General features: G+C 41.7%; 1 protein-coding gene across 3 annotated transcripts; it reads right to left on the minus strand.

Moving 5' to 3' along the window:
* Positions 1-68: 68 nt before the first annotated feature.
* On the minus strand, positions 69-14,854 carry NONO (non-POU domain containing octamer binding). Of its 3 annotated transcripts, XM_047715528.1 has the most exons (13): positions 14,700-14,819; positions 12,809-13,009; positions 11,986-12,031; positions 8,038-8,197; positions 6,684-6,877; positions 4,647-4,948; positions 3,956-4,051; positions 3,563-3,759; positions 3,134-3,218; positions 2,422-2,524; positions 1,799-1,838; positions 1,453-1,562; positions 69-724 (listed from the first exon to the last, which is right to left on the minus strand). In XM_047715528.1, exons 3-13 carry the CDS (start codon positions 12,025-12,027, stop codon positions 590-592), a joined length of 1,464 nt encoding a protein of 487 aa, XP_047571484.1. In that variant the 5' UTR covers positions 12,028-12,031; positions 12,809-13,009; positions 14,700-14,819; the 3' UTR covers positions 69-589. The 3 variants fall into 3 exon arrangements, with proteins under 3 accessions (XP_047571484.1, XP_047571486.1, XP_047571485.1); XM_047715530.1 differs by lacking the exon at positions 11,986-12,031; XM_047715529.1 differs by lacking the exons at positions 11,986-12,031; positions 12,809-13,009 and having other exon boundaries at positions 14,700-14,854.
* Positions 14,855-15,291: the final 437 nt, after the last annotated feature.

Below are 15,291 nucleotides of genomic sequence, written 5' to 3' on the forward strand. Positions count from 1 at the left end.
CAAGATTTTTTAAAGATACACTAAAATGAAAATCTCTAAGAGAAAAGGTCTTCCTTAGGACATGAAGGGGTAATATATGGGATATAACAGAACCGTATGTATGTTGTCTGTGACCTCTGTGGACATTTGCCTGAATTCCCACCTGTGAATGAATGGAACAATGGGGCTAAGGTCATTGGGGGATTTGTTTTTGTGGTGTATGTGGCAGTGTCTCTGGGGTTGAAGGGTATAATGTGAAACCAAACAGAACAGGATGGACAAAGAATGGAATGATCAAGATTAATGGGGGCTCTAACTGGATCCATTTTGCCATGGTTCCCCCCACCCCAGGCCCTCAACAATCACATGAGACTTCAGGAATGCACCACACAGAATCGATTAGTTAAACGACATACCACACTGAACTGATTTGTTAAATATCGCCCCTCCCTTGCCCTCAGCCTCCAGCAAACTCCCTCAGAGTAGTACAGGCAAGGAAGACCTAACTATTGGGAGGAATCTGTAACACTTTTCCAGGGCAGAATTCTGGCTAGTCCAAAAAGGGTCCTTCTTTAAAGGGTTTTTGAGAAACTAGACATTGAAATTTTTATTAGTATCGGCGACGTTTGTTTGGAGCAAATTCAGCTCCAGGAGCTGCACGGTTGAATGCAGGAGGGGTTCCACCAATTGCCCCAATTCCTTCCATTGTAGCAGCTTGGCCAAAGCGTTCAGTTGTTGGTGGGGTCTTGGAAGAGAAGAGAGCAAAGTTACAATAGAACCTATGTCCCAAGCTTCCCACCCATTTGTAATCCTTCCCAGGGGGGCCATTCCCACCCTGACTATTCAAAGCTCTTGATGTGCTAGGGGTGACTAAAACTGTTTAGAATTTAGCGGAAGGCTGTCCGAATTATAGACCCACCCAACCAGGCTACCTTTCTTTTTATCCCAATTCCTATTGACTAAGCAGTATTACACAGCAAATTCCCAAACTAAGTAAGTTCTACTTAACTCCCTTTTCTTGAACTAAGTATATGGACAAGGACAAGCCATCACTCTTCAGCAATCTTATGCCCACCCAGTTTTAAAATTTTGACACTAGAACTAGAACTCAGTATGAGCCATAAAGTCTTTTGGGTTCCTAATCTATTTTATGTGATTAACACCTAACCTTCAGTTGCCTTCCCTCCAAAACAGTAACAACAACTAAGCGAAATGTGTTACCCCCATTAACCCAGGATAGCACCTCACAGTCAGATAAGCCAGTCAAAGGCATTTACTTAACTCCTAGACAAATTATAGAGACTGGGTTTGTTCAAAATTCAAAAAATCAAGACCTTGAGGTCACATTTAATGGAAACCAGTGACCCTAAAACCTGATTATCTGTAGTAAAATTAGGCAGGCACAGGGACTGAAATCAAAGTCCTTTCTCCTATCACCATTTAGAATTACTGTAAGGCTCTGCAGTGTATTACCAATCCCAAGGTTCCATCTGGCATCATAGTGGCAGGTCCTGGAGGAGCTGGGGTACCAGCTGGCACTGGAGCAGGGGGCATGGCGCCTCTGTTGTTTATTCCCATAGCACCTAAAGCAGAACAGTGTGTGATCAGTACAGGAGACAGACACTGTCAGTCTTTCTGTGTAAGAGAAAACAATTCAACAAGACCTCTGAGCTAAGGATGTGTTACCCACCCCCCAAAACGATGCTCCCTGAGAGAAATGTCAGCCCCCTTAAATCTGGACTATGTCTGGGAAGCCACTGAGTTCACCAGAAATCATACAAAAAAGGAAATCAGAGCCATTAACCTCCTAAGTCCTTACCTCCCATAGCCATCTGGCCCATCCGTATCTCCTGTTCTCTCTGAAAAATATGAAATACTCAAGACAGTCCAAGACAGTACTGCATTCTACCATTCACAATACATTGAGGACCACACTCTAAGGGAAGCAAACAGAGTGGTAACACATTCCAAGTACACTGAGGCCAAGCTGAGGAAAACCAACATCTCCTTGCTAGTTGTGCAGGTGAGTTCAAGGTTAGAATTGCAAGGACACAAGTCAGTGTCTCCTAGAACGGAAGAGATAAAAGGCAACGGAAGAGATAGCTGACGACTTCAAGGACTTCAAGGACCTCAATCTGCACAGTAACGCCAAGGACATCAGAGAACTAGTTTAGGCTGCTATAGGACTGGATATGTCTCATCATGTAATCACTAAGTCTAAACAGTGTAACACTGGCCCTAGCTCTCCATCCTAAGTTGCCTGTGAAGCAAGAACTCCCCTTCACACCTTACCTTTCCTTCCTATGAATTCTTCTTTCTAAAAGGAGTTTCACAGAATACAAAAACTGGTCATAACTGGTCAAAACTGGTATGTTTTATAGTCCTAGTGGGTTTGTCGTATCATGACTGGCCTGGCACATCATGGGCACATGGGAGATATACCGCATCAGGGAATGTTCCCTTGAATCCTTCCTGCTGTCGCCGCATCATTTCTTCCTGTTGCCGTCGCATCTCTTCCTCACGGCGCCTACGCTCCTCCTCCTGCCTACAGAGAGTGACAAGTCTCTTTAGCAGAGACATTCCAGAACTTGAGCCGATTATCTTTTTTTTTTTCTAAAGATTTTATTTATTTATTTGACAGAGAGAGATCACAAGTAGGCAGACAGGCAGGCAGAGAGAGAGGAAAGGAAGCAGGCTTCCTGCTGAGCAGCGAGCCTGATGCGGGACTCGATCCCAGGACTCTGGGATCATGACCTGAGCCGAAGGCAGCGGCTTAACCCACTGAGCCACCCAGGCGCCCCTGAGCCGATTATCTTAACAGGGGAGATCAAGAGCCTACTGAAAGTTATCAGAGCTTTCCAAGAAACTCACTGCTAAATGTGTCCAGCCCTAAAGCAAGCCAAAGGTGTCCTTCAGGGGAAAATTCCTCCTTCTAGAAAGGAACCTCCTGAAGCAGCACTCAGCTGCATTCCCTTTAGCGCGGCTCTGGGTAACTCCTAGAATCACGGGCCCCTGAAATGTTTCCCATCCGAAGGGAGAACATGAGAAGCCTTCACGCGATATTGACAAATGCATGAGGCAGCCGGGCAACAGGAAAAGGGAATGAGACATTACGTCACAGAGCTGTCAGAGGAGAGGGTTCAGAGCTAGTCACCTGAGCTCCAGCTGCTTTCGTTTTTGCACTTCTTGGTTGTGCAGCTCCTCCATCCTCCGAAGTTCTTCCTGACGCCTCATCAAGTCTAGGAAAACAACAGACCGATCCAGAGCATTCTTCATTCTCCTCATATAGGCCTAATAATTTTCCATAAAGAAAGATCCAGAAAGCAAAGGGGATATATAATCCCCGCATGGCCATCTGAGCTATCCAGATTCCAAAAATGAAGTCACACCTATTATGTCCTTCTCCATAGAATCCAACATTCTCTGTCACATCTCCAAGCTCATCTGCCTACCAAGATCAACAAAATATTTCAGAGAATAACAGCAGAGATTTAGGCCTTTCTCTACCAACTGATATAAAACATTCCTGAAGAAAGTCATCTTGTTCTCATTCTAGATTGAAGACCTGTACGACCATACTCACCCTGTCTCATCAGCATCACCTGGTGCTCATGGCGAGCAGCCTCCATCTCCATCTCTAGCTTCTCACGAGCCTCCTTGATGTTGCGGTCCACTTGGTCCTGCTGCTGCTTCTCCATCTCAATGAGTGCCTTCCAGCGCATGGCATACTCATACTCAAAGGAGCCAGGCTGTGCAAATCTGGGTGGCTGCTCTCGCTCCCTGTAGACAAGGTTCCTGGGTTATTAAAACTATGTCCAAGATTCCCCCCCACCTAAGCACTGCATTCCTCCTGAGGGCCAAGACTATGGTGGCCAATGAATAGCTACAGGAAAGACCTGCCTCTTTGACACATCCCTTTACAAGCTTCCTTAAGAATAGACAAGCACCTAAAAGGGAATCTATTAGAACAACATACTTGTGAAATTGCTGGTTCTTTATAACCAGCTTCTCTGGAAGTCCCTCTTCATCATCCAACTGGTCCATGGGCTCCACAGTCACAGGCCGAGGAAATCTGGGAGAAAGCAGCTCAGTGTCAATCAAATTATACCCTACAGCAGGCTTCCTCTCTATACCTGCCACTGGCATGGTTAAGTCGTTAGGGATCAGGACTGGACAATTAAACATATTTCTGAAGGAGTCTTTACACCCAGCCCCAAGTAACCAAGTTCTTTTAATGGCATTATGTGGAATCTGGGGTTGACAGATGGAATGAGGCTTTAAATCTCAGAATACAGCTTTAAAGATGTTCAAAGTAGATAGGATACTTAAGTGCAGTTTAAATATCCAGTATCTATAAAACTCCAGACAATGATGTCAAGTAAACAGAGATGCTGCACGCACAAAACAACTTTTCAGAGTTCTAAAACTTCAAAGGGGAGATTTAAGACTGATTAAACAACCTACTAGAAGACTGAAAGGTTTATTTCTTAATCCTCATACTATTTCTATTAATTTAAGATTACACTGAAAACCCTACTAAAAAGTTGAATTATAACATCCAAAGTCTTTAAGTGAACACAAAAACATGGTTCCTAGAGGTTACCTTCCCACACCACCAAAGGAAGTAATGACCTACAGTCTATTTCTAAAAGCACCCCTTCACTTACGTGGTTAGCAGGAAGGAGCCTTCACTGCACCTGTCCAGAGCTTTCCGAGCAGCTGGCTTCCCTGAGAATTCAACAATGCCTTTTCCTGAGGGCCTTCCTCGATCATCCACAATGACCACAGCCCTTTCCACCTGGCCAAACACCGAAAAGGCTTCCTCCAGCAGTTCATTGGAAACATACTGAGGAAGGTTTCGGACTGTAAGGGATGCACTATGGCAGGCAAAGCGCACACGCAGCTGCTTTCCACGGAGTGGCATGTTGTCCAGTTCTACTTTGGCAATCTCCGCTAGGGTTCGTGTTTCCTATAAAGTAGAGGTAAGTTAGAATAACTCAAGTTTGACAAAGACCACATGTGCAGCATCAAGAGTCAAAAGTAGCACAGCCCAATATAAAATGTCCGCCTGCCCCAAACCCTGACAACACACAAAGAAACCTTGATAGTACTGAAAGAAAAAAAAAATTACACGTTTCAGATAACTCTTTCGGATAGTTAATTGCTCTGATATCCTTGCAATAAATCAATTGGAAATTCTAAAAGTTAGTACCATTTATATGGTCTTCAGTATCGTAGGTTATTCATCCAAGTGGTAACAGATCTTTGGGACAATGACCAGCAGCCAGAATATTTTATTACAATTTTATACATGTAATATATGTAATATAAAAAATGTAATATAAAATTACAATTTTATTATAATAATTACAATATAGCAGCCAGAATATTTTAATTTCACTAGCTACATACAAGTTTAACGAAACTCATGTATGCCCTTCATGAGACCTCTTTAGAACCATAGACTCTAATGGGAACCCCTTCTCATATTACTAAAGAGGAACCTTGAACGCCAGAAAAAATTACCTACCCATGTAATCTTGAGTTAATGGTAGATCTGGAATGAAAACTAGCTCTGACCACGGTATCTAGTGAACTTGCTAACACATTATGTTCCTTGTTTACGTAGAGAATGCTTAGAAAAAGTTCCTCCCTCATATACTTAAACATGTTTCCTAATCAAATCAGTTTTTATGAAAAAGATCTACACTTAAAAACGGATAAATTTTATGTGTATTTTAACACAACTTAAAAATTTTTTAAAAATAGATATGAATAAAACTGTCCCTTCATAGTTTCAAGAAGTCTTTTTTTAATTTTTTTTATTTTTATTACCTTTTTTTTTTAAAAGATTTTATTTATTTATTTGTCAGAGAGAGAGAGAGGGAGAGCGAGCACAGGCAGACAGAATGGCAGGCAGAGGGAGAAGCAGGCTCCCCGCCGAGCAAGGAGCCTGATGCGGGACTCGATCCCAGGACGCTGGGATCATGACCTGAGCCGAAGGCAGCTGCTTAACCAACTGAGCCACCCAGGTGTCCCGTTTCAAGAAGTCTTAAGTGAGATAATACATAGGCAAGAACTTGGGAAATAAATTATATAAACCTTAATCATTACTAAGATAAAATAAAATTGAGTTGATAATTATTAAAGCTGGGCATGAAGTATATATAGGTTCATTATACTATTGTGTCTACCTCTGTATGTTTGAAATTTACCAATTAAAACAGAAGTTCCAAAGAGCTGGGACGCCTGGGTGGCTCAGTGGGTTAAGCGGCTGCCTTCAGCTCAGGTCATGATCCCAGCGTCCTGGGATCTAGTCCCACATCGGGCTCCTTGCTCTGCGGGGAGCCTGCTTCTCCCTCTGCCTCTGCCTACCGCTCTGTCTGCCTGTGCTCATGCTCTCTCTCTCTAACAAATAAATAAATAAAATCTTAAAAAAAAAAAAAAGAAGTTCCAAAGAGCGTATTTTAGTCTCAGTGTCCTAGACAAATAAACCTATGTTGCCCTTGAAACAAAACAAAAACCTATGAGGAAAAATAAAAATAAAACCTCTATCTTCTGTCCTGTTCTACCAACTATAACTATTAAACATTTAACAAACAGAACATTTGAGAATTATTTTCACTGCCCAATTTTCCATATCCATCATTCCCCAGCTTCCCCACCTTTCAGAGCACATACTCTAAAAGCCCATTGTGACTCACCAAGCGGATAAAGCCAAAGCCCTTATCCTTATGAATGAAGACTTCGCCGGCCTTCCCATATTTCTCAAATAGTTTCCTCATCTCCTCCTCAGTGATGTCAGGAGGAAGATTGCCCACAAAGAGCCGGCTACGTTGGGTGAAGGTCTTCTCTCCTGGTTTCCTAAAATTCTTCAGGTCAATAGTCAAGCCTTCATCTGAGAGAATACACAAAGTCACTCAAAAGATTGGGCAAAGAGATCTACAGTCACATTCTCAAAGAGGTACAACTGCTGCTAGATTAGGAAACCCAATTGCTGTAAAGAAGTCAAACACCATTTCCCAAAATAATCTATCCAATAACCACTTATCAGTAAATTGGACCTTAAATGTCAAAGCAGTATGCAGACATCTGGGAGTACTTCTCAATAGCTCTACTAAGGGTCAGGAGCCACCTAGTCTAAGAGACAGAAAGACAATACAGAAGCTATTGGTCAAAGAGAAAATTAAGCAAGTCAAGGAGACTTATGTCAGAAGAGATCAGTTTTTAAAATTTGAAACATAGGGGTGCCTTGATGGCTCAATCGGTTAAGTGTCTGCCTTTGGCTCAGGTCATGATCCCAGGGTCCTGGGATCGAGCCCCACACTGGGCTTCCCTGCTCAGTGAGGTATCTCCTTATCCCTCTCCCTCTGTCCCTCCCCCTACTTATGCACTTTCACTCACTCTCAAATAAATAAAATCTTTAAAAAATAAAGTCGAAACATAATTGCTCCATTTTCCCAATCTCTCACCAATCTTCAAAACCTTAACAGTTACCATTCTTTCATGCTTGGGTTAATGGAATAAAAGGAAATGAGTTAGGAAACAGTATTCTTTGTAGGGATCTCTGGAAATAAAAGAGGGTTGAGGTTGGTTCTAGTTTTAGAGGCACACAATAGGTACTCAAAGTTTGCTGAATGAATGGAAGAATGTTTACTCTGATTAAAAACGGGTTGGCACAGAACCCAGGCTTAAAGTATAACACTCAGTACCAGACTTCTTTTCCCTTAAAGACTTGTTCTATATTTTCTAACTACCAATCATCTGTTGATTACCTCTAAGAACCGAGCTCTGAGGTAAAACACACAGACATCTGTTTAGCAGAATACGCAAACACAACACAGCAACTTGTACTCATCTGCTACCCAACATGTCTGCTCCTCCTCTGAGTGAATCACCCTTTTCTATCCTAAGTATTAAGAGGTAAATAGGAGAAAAAAGAGTAAAAGTTGTGCCACAAAGGCTTATTCCTTTTTAAGCCCAAGAGACTAATCTAAAAACCAAGAAACCTTTCCCAAGAGGGAACCTATTCTGACCCCCCTACAAGCATGTACTCACTCTGGCTGCTGGCCTGTTGCCCATTTGCAGGTATTGGTGGCGGTGGCGGCTGCTGCTGTTGCTGCTGGTGGTGCTGCTGGTGGTGATGCTGATGATGCTTCCTTGGAGTATGGTTTTGTTTCTCCAAGTTAAAGGTTTTATTGCTCTGCATTTTTGCACCCTAAAAGGAAAATGTGGACTGCCAAATACATTCAGGACTAATCAGTCACCTTCCTGATGATTTACGTGTCACTAATCATCTCTGATATCCTGGCTTTTGCCAGATTCAAACTGGTTATTGTAAACAAGTATGGCAAAGTTGCACCACTCAAAAACCTAAAAACCACTAGACTTTAGCAGTTATGCTGCACAGAGAAACTAGACAAGTACTAAATGAGAACAGCTTGCATCAGAGTAGCTTGAAGAAACTTCCAGTTCACTAGTTCTATACATTAATTGGAAACTACTTTCCCCAAAGAAGCTACCACCTAAAAACTAGCTCTATCATAATACTGAAACATAATGAGGGAAATAGATTCTACTTATCACAAGGACAAGGACTATTAAATCTTGTTACATGGTACTCTGCAGTCTCAACCTACAGTAGATACTGTGGAATGAACAGTAGATAAAGTATGGGCTGTGCAGTTAGACATACTTAGATTGGAAGCATGGTCCTAGTACTCACTAGCTATGTACTACTTAGTAAATCACTTCTGCACAAATTTAAGCTGTTACAAAGAGGCTAATAAAAATACCTCTCAAGATGGCTATGAGGATTCATAAACATGTGAAAACACTAGCTTAGTACTGAAATATAGTAAGCATTCAGTAAATATGGTTATTAATCACAATGAAGATAAATGACTACTAAAGCAATGAAAAGCATCAAATAAAAAAAGATGAATATATAATCATGTTAAATCTCACCTAAAAATTAATGTAAGATTAAAACAAAATGAAAATTCCTGGTACAATCCAGAGTGAATTCAAAAACTGATGGCTTTAAAATGGAAATTTTCTAATTGATCTAATTAACAAGCTGAGGACCATCTTCCTCATTTAAGGACAGTTCACCAGCAATAAAAGGGCAAAGCCAATCCTAAATCCTTTCCCCTAAACAAGACCTAGTCAGAATTTAGCTCAAGGAAAAATGCTGACAAGGACCTCTTCATCAACATTTATTGGTAAAATTGCATGATTCCTCTAAAATAGAGAAAATTGATTTCTCAAAGAAAATGTGACAATGACTTGATAATTACTGATTCTGGGGTATATGAGAATACTTTTTATGTATATAAAAGCTTTCCTAATACATTTCTTATCATATCCCTCCAAAACGTAAACAACAATTATCAAATTCTTGTTTCATAAAACAAGTAATAACAAGAGCTATCAAATTGTTCATATTCTGTAACTGAGGAAATTCTACTCCTAGAAATTTACCCTAAGGATATAATTTTAGAGGTGCCTGAGCAGCTCAGGAGGTTAAGCATCTGACTCTTGATTTTGGCTCAGGTCATGATCTCAGAGCTGTTGAGATCCAGTCCCGTGTAAGGCTCTTGTGCTAGGCGTGGAGCCTGCTTAGGATTTCTCTCTCCCTCTTCCTTTGCCCTCCCCCGAAAGAATGTAATTTTAAAATTTAAAAACCATTGGGGCGCCTGGGTGGCTCAGTGGGTTAAGCCGCTGCCTTCGGCTCAGGTCATGATCTCAGGGTCCTGGGATCGAGTCCCGCATCGGGCTCTCTGCTCGGCAGGGAGCCTGCTTCCCTCTCTCTCTCTCTCTGCCTGCCTCTCTGTCTACTTGTGATCTCTCTCTGTCAAATCAATAAATAAAATCTTAAAAAAAAAAATTTAAAAACCATATCCATGAAATAGTCACTGTGATGACCTTTACGGTAACAAAATAATGACTTAAAATACCCAAAATCAGAGGTACAGTTTTTAATAAATTATGGTACATCTATTCAGTGGAGTGTTACACAGCATTAAAAATTATGAAGACCATGTACATGTGAAAATGTTCGACATTTTGAGGCGCCTGAGTGGCTCAGGTTACGATCCCAGAGTCCTGGCTCCCTGCTCAGTGGGGCATCTGCTTTCCCGTCCCTCTCCCCACTCATGCTGTCTCTTACAAATAAATAAAATCTTTAAAGAAAAGAAAAATGTTTGAGGTTTTAAAAAGGAAATGTTTAAGAAACAGGAAATGGTTTTTTTTTCCCCTCAAAAATGCATGTAGACTAGAACAGAAGGCAGGCAAAAATGAAAACTGCCCTGTTTATAGCTTATTGATCATTATTTACTATTTTTTTTTTTTTTTTTTTTACTAATTCACCCAACAAATATTCACTGAATGCTATTTGCTAGGCACAATTATAGGTGCCTGGGATACATCAATGAACAAAGGAAAAGATTCTTGCCTTCAGTTGTGCTTACCTTCCAGTTAGACCAAAACAAAAACAAAACAAAAAAAAACCCACCTAATAATTACATAGTATTTAATAAGAAATAAGTGCTACTAGAAAATAAAGAAACAGGGATGAAGTCGATAGGGAGTGAAAGGGGTAAGCCTGAAATTTTTAAAAAGATTGTATTTATTTGAGAGAGAGAACAGGAGCGGGGCGGGGGGGGGGGGGGCAGTGTAGAGGAAGAAGCAGACTCCCTGCTGAGCAGGGAGCCCCATGTAGGACTCCATCCCAAGACCCTGGGATCATGACTTGAGCTGGAGGCAGAAACTTAACCAATTGAGCCACCCAGGTGCCTGGTAAGACTGCAATTTTAAACAGAGCTGAGGTAAGCCTCACTGGAGAGTTGACACATAAGCCAAGACTTGAATCTTATTTGTATCATTTCATCAAACTTATGTTTCTCATTAACAAGGTACCTATTACAAAATGTATCTTTTTTTAAAAGATTTTATTTATTTGACAGAGAGCACAAGTAGGCAGAGAGGCAGGCAGAGAGAGACCCGGAAGCAGGCTCCCCACTGAGCAGAGAGCCCGATGCAGGACTGGATCCCAGGATCCTGGGATCATGACCCGAGCTGAAGGCAGAGGCTTTAACCCACTGAGCCACCCAGGCGCCCCCCCCTTTTCTAAAAGATTTTATTAAAATCTATCTTTAAAATAGAAAACTTAGAAACAAAAATATCCACCACCAGAAGTCAGTTACTTACCCTTCCAGTCACTGATTTATTTGCATGTACTCTAAATGAAATATTATAAAGACTATTTTTACAACCTGCCTTTTCTACTTTATTACATGATGAAGAGCTTTTATGTCACTCAATCTTTTATACTATTTTTTTCTTCTACATTAATTTTTTTTTAAAGATTTTTATTTATTTATTTGACAGACAGAGATCACAATAGCCAGAGAGGCAGGCAGAGAGAGAGGAGGAAGCAGGCTCCCTGCTGAGCAGAGAGCCCGATGCGGGGCTCCATCCCAGGACCCTGGGATCATGACCTGAGCCAAAGGCAGAGGCTTTAACCCACTGAGCCACCCAGGCGCCCCTCTTCTACATTAATTTTTAACGGACACAGTATTTGGCTGTCAACCAAGCACCTATGGTGTTGGGACACTTGGGTTGTTCCTATTTCACCATTATTTATAAACAATGTTCATAGTTAAATCTTGGGCACATCCATAAGTAAATATTCCTCCCACAATTTCCATTTTTACTTATTTACCTTCCAAAGCATACATTATCATTTCAATATAATAAAGTTATACTGCAGCACTGTATGTTGTTTTTCTTAACTTCTATGTCAACACTTTTAATTTTTAACAGCTACCCAAAGTCCATGTGGATATATACTAACTTACTAAACTACCCCCTACCATGAGACATTTGTTTTCACCCTTTTCCTATTAGAATGATGCAGTAAACATCTTTTTGCTTATAGCTCTTTTTGACTACTTCCTTATAATAAATTCTTAGAATAATCGCATCTATCTTTGTTACTCTTACCCACAGTGCAGCATTTTTTCCTCTAAAAAAAGGGGCAATCATGTTTCTAAAAATAAGACATAAAAATAGGAAATTAAAACATATAAAATTTATGAAGTCAACCCCAGCAACTTTTGGGGATGGGGTTAAGTTGGCATTAGATTCAGATCTTTAAGTATTTTAGTCCCAGCTATTAAACACCTCCCTTCCCGACTCCAAACTGGCCTGTAACAGAAACTTGAGTTATCTTCACAGCCATTTCTCCAACTAGGTTCTCACCTTCTTACCCCTGGCTAGAATCCAAGGACCCTCTTTTTTTTCTCCAGCCTTTAATTTGGGAATCAGTGGCCCCAGCCTCAGTATCTCGCATCCCATTCAGGAATCCACAATATATATTTACACATTTATAAAAATCCTCATAGAGATCCACTCAAAACTCAAATATTAAAAACTCTGTATACACATCGTAACCAAATTTCACCACTCCTTTTCAAAAAGGCCATTTTATAACTTCTTAGTAGAAATGATCTACCTCCTTGAAGAAAAAGTGCTAGGATGTTCTAAAGCCATGTAAAGTAACTTCAAGGGAGGTTATTTTTGGTTTTAGATGTGTAGTCTGGTAGTGAAGATGATAGTATCAGATATTTACCAATCATTATATGCCAGGCACTGTGCTAAGTCTGCACTATCTCACTCAGAGCTCAAAACTATTATCTCCTGGGTAAGAAAACTGATGTCCATCTAAGGTTACCCAAATGTGATGGAGCAAGGAGTGGAACTCACAACTATTTAACTCTAAAGCTCATCCTCGTCACTATGCTACAAGCTTAGTAATCAAACTCACCTTGATTTCAAAGTTTAGATCCAACAAACTGACTAGCCATGTCACCTAACTTCTGAGCCTCAAGTTTCTTCACCTGTAAGGAGTGGGCAACAATGGCAACTTCACAGGGCTGGTTATTTTAAGGACTAAATGAGATCGTGTACACAGCACTTGTTCCAGATGGCAACCACTATCCGTATTTCTTTCTGCATTCAGCTGGTGCTGTAGTTAGACAAATATCATTAATTACACTCTTCTCTTTTGGATTCTAGCAAAAATCATTTTTTTACAACCAAACTGCCTACCTCTGTGTTTCTGAATAAATGTCTCTACGATGCTAATCTTTACAATCCTTCCTTCCAGTTTACTCTTTCCCAAGAAGGCATTCAATGGTGAAGACTAAATAGTATTGTATAAATCACTTAAAACAGTGCCCACAAAGGAGCAAGTACTAAGTAAGTACTGTCCCTATCACTTATTTCTGATGATGACCACCAACATAATACGGAAATTGTGCAGAAATCTCTCTTGAGCAATAAATTCACTGCCCCCAACCACTGGGCCTCTAAGAACTAAGCACAAAGATCGGCATCAAGATTTGTCCACTTATCTATCCCAAAGACCAACCCTTTGGGATGAGGGACTTTTCTTGAAAGAAAATATGTACTGCTGGTTTAGAAAGACTGGGGCTACTGAACACAGTATGACTGCATAAATGTGGTTTAGGTACAAGACCAAACACTACATCACACATATTTGAAATCAGTTTTCAGGAAAAGGATCAACTTTTTTTAAGTGGAAGCTGGGGGGTGGGGGGGAAATCTGGTAAAAAAATCTACCGACCTAGATGGCTGCATGGATATGGATCTGCCTGAAAGCTGCAAAATGCACTGATATGGTAAGGTACTTTTCCAGGAGCTTCTTAAGACCTTTCATTTAACAACAAAGAAGTTGGACAAAAACACAGCATAAATCTAGTCAGTACCCCCCCGCAATGAGAGTTGCCAGATTTATCAAATAAAAATACACAACGTACAGTTCAATTTTAATTTCAGACTTTAAAAATGATCTTTTAGTAATTAAACCCTATGAAACGGATACTAAAAATAATTTGCTATGTGAAATCCAAATTTAACGGGGCGTCCGGTATTTTACCTGGCAACCTTACCCCCTACACCTACCCCAACTTCGGTTGATAGCAAAGTACCTCCAAGTCGTCTCTAACCTCAACTTCCCCGTTAAGAACACGAAGAAAGGTTTCAGGTGACAACAATAGTTTCCCCAAGAGGAAAATACCCAATAGGAAATCCATAAAATTAATTTTTTGTTTTAAAAAGTGATGCTATAAATGGGTCGAGTAGCTAGACAACAAGATTTAAAAAAAAAAAAAAAAAAAAGGCATACAGGAACCTGACCAGGGAAGCCGCGGGGTCTGCACTAGCAGATGAACTTCCCAGCCTAGAGTTTTGACAAAGAAACATCGCTTGGGGGGCCCCTCCATTTCTCATTCTGAATTAATGGCCTCGCGAGGCTGAGAGGAGGAGCGCCGACAAAGCGCCTCCTCCTCCAGGCTCGACTTCAGGGCTCTCGGATAATAGACCCCACACCCTGAGGCCCAAGGCGGCCAAAGGGCTGGGGAACTTACTGACAGGGATCAGAATCGAAGATGAGTCGCACAAAGCAACGGGGCGAGAACGGCAACGGGAGCCAGGTTAAAACGGAAAGCAAGGAGAGCGGAAAGCGATGGGCCCCCGCGGGTGGGCTGAAGAGGCCGTGTGGCGGCGGGGACAAGGCCTTAAGGGGCCTTGGAACGAACGGCCAACCTCCCTCCAAACCTAACCTCGCCCTAGCCTCCTGTCGCAAAAAATCCTGCTCTCCTCTCAAACAAGAACTAAGTCGTCCCAAAACTCACCCTCTACCGACTGTTCTCTCCTCAGAGTAACGGCGACGCTACACGGCCTCTACCGTCCCGAGAAAAGAGCGCGCGACCGCCGGAAACGAGACGACGGAGCTCGGTGCCTCCTAAGGGGTACAAACTGGCGTCCTTGATTGGTTTTCTGCCTTGCCAGTCAAGGTTTATCTCCAGAGGCGGAATCCTTTTTCCGCCATTTCTTCGATCCTATTGGCTACCGAACGCGAAAGGTTCGAGTTCGTGTGAACGACAGATGGGGGACAAAGAGCGAGGCGTTCTATTTAATGCGCATGCGCAAGTTGTCGTCTGCTCGAGATGGTAAAGGAAGGGGGAGGGGGATAAAGTGGTAGGGAGGGGGATGGAGGGTCGGAAGGAGAGCGTAATCGGGCTAACAGAAAGACTGAAAAACCAAGTAATGGTAGAGGCAAAGGAGAGGGCGAAAAAGGAGAGAGAGGAAAGTGGAAAGAGAAGAAAAGGTGCGAAAAAGTGCGCGTAGGCGTGCGCTGAGAACTCCTGCACTGCGCCTGTGCAAGAAGCAAGAGTAACAATGTCATTGTATCCGTATGGTAGATCTAGCCTTTTCCTTCTGAAA

Source organism: Lutra lutra, chromosome X (genome assembly GCF_902655055.1).
Source record: "Lutra lutra chromosome X, mLutLut1.2, whole genome shotgun sequence".
In the NCBI taxonomy this organism is placed as follows: domain Eukaryota; kingdom Metazoa; phylum Chordata; class Mammalia; order Carnivora; family Mustelidae; genus Lutra; species Lutra lutra.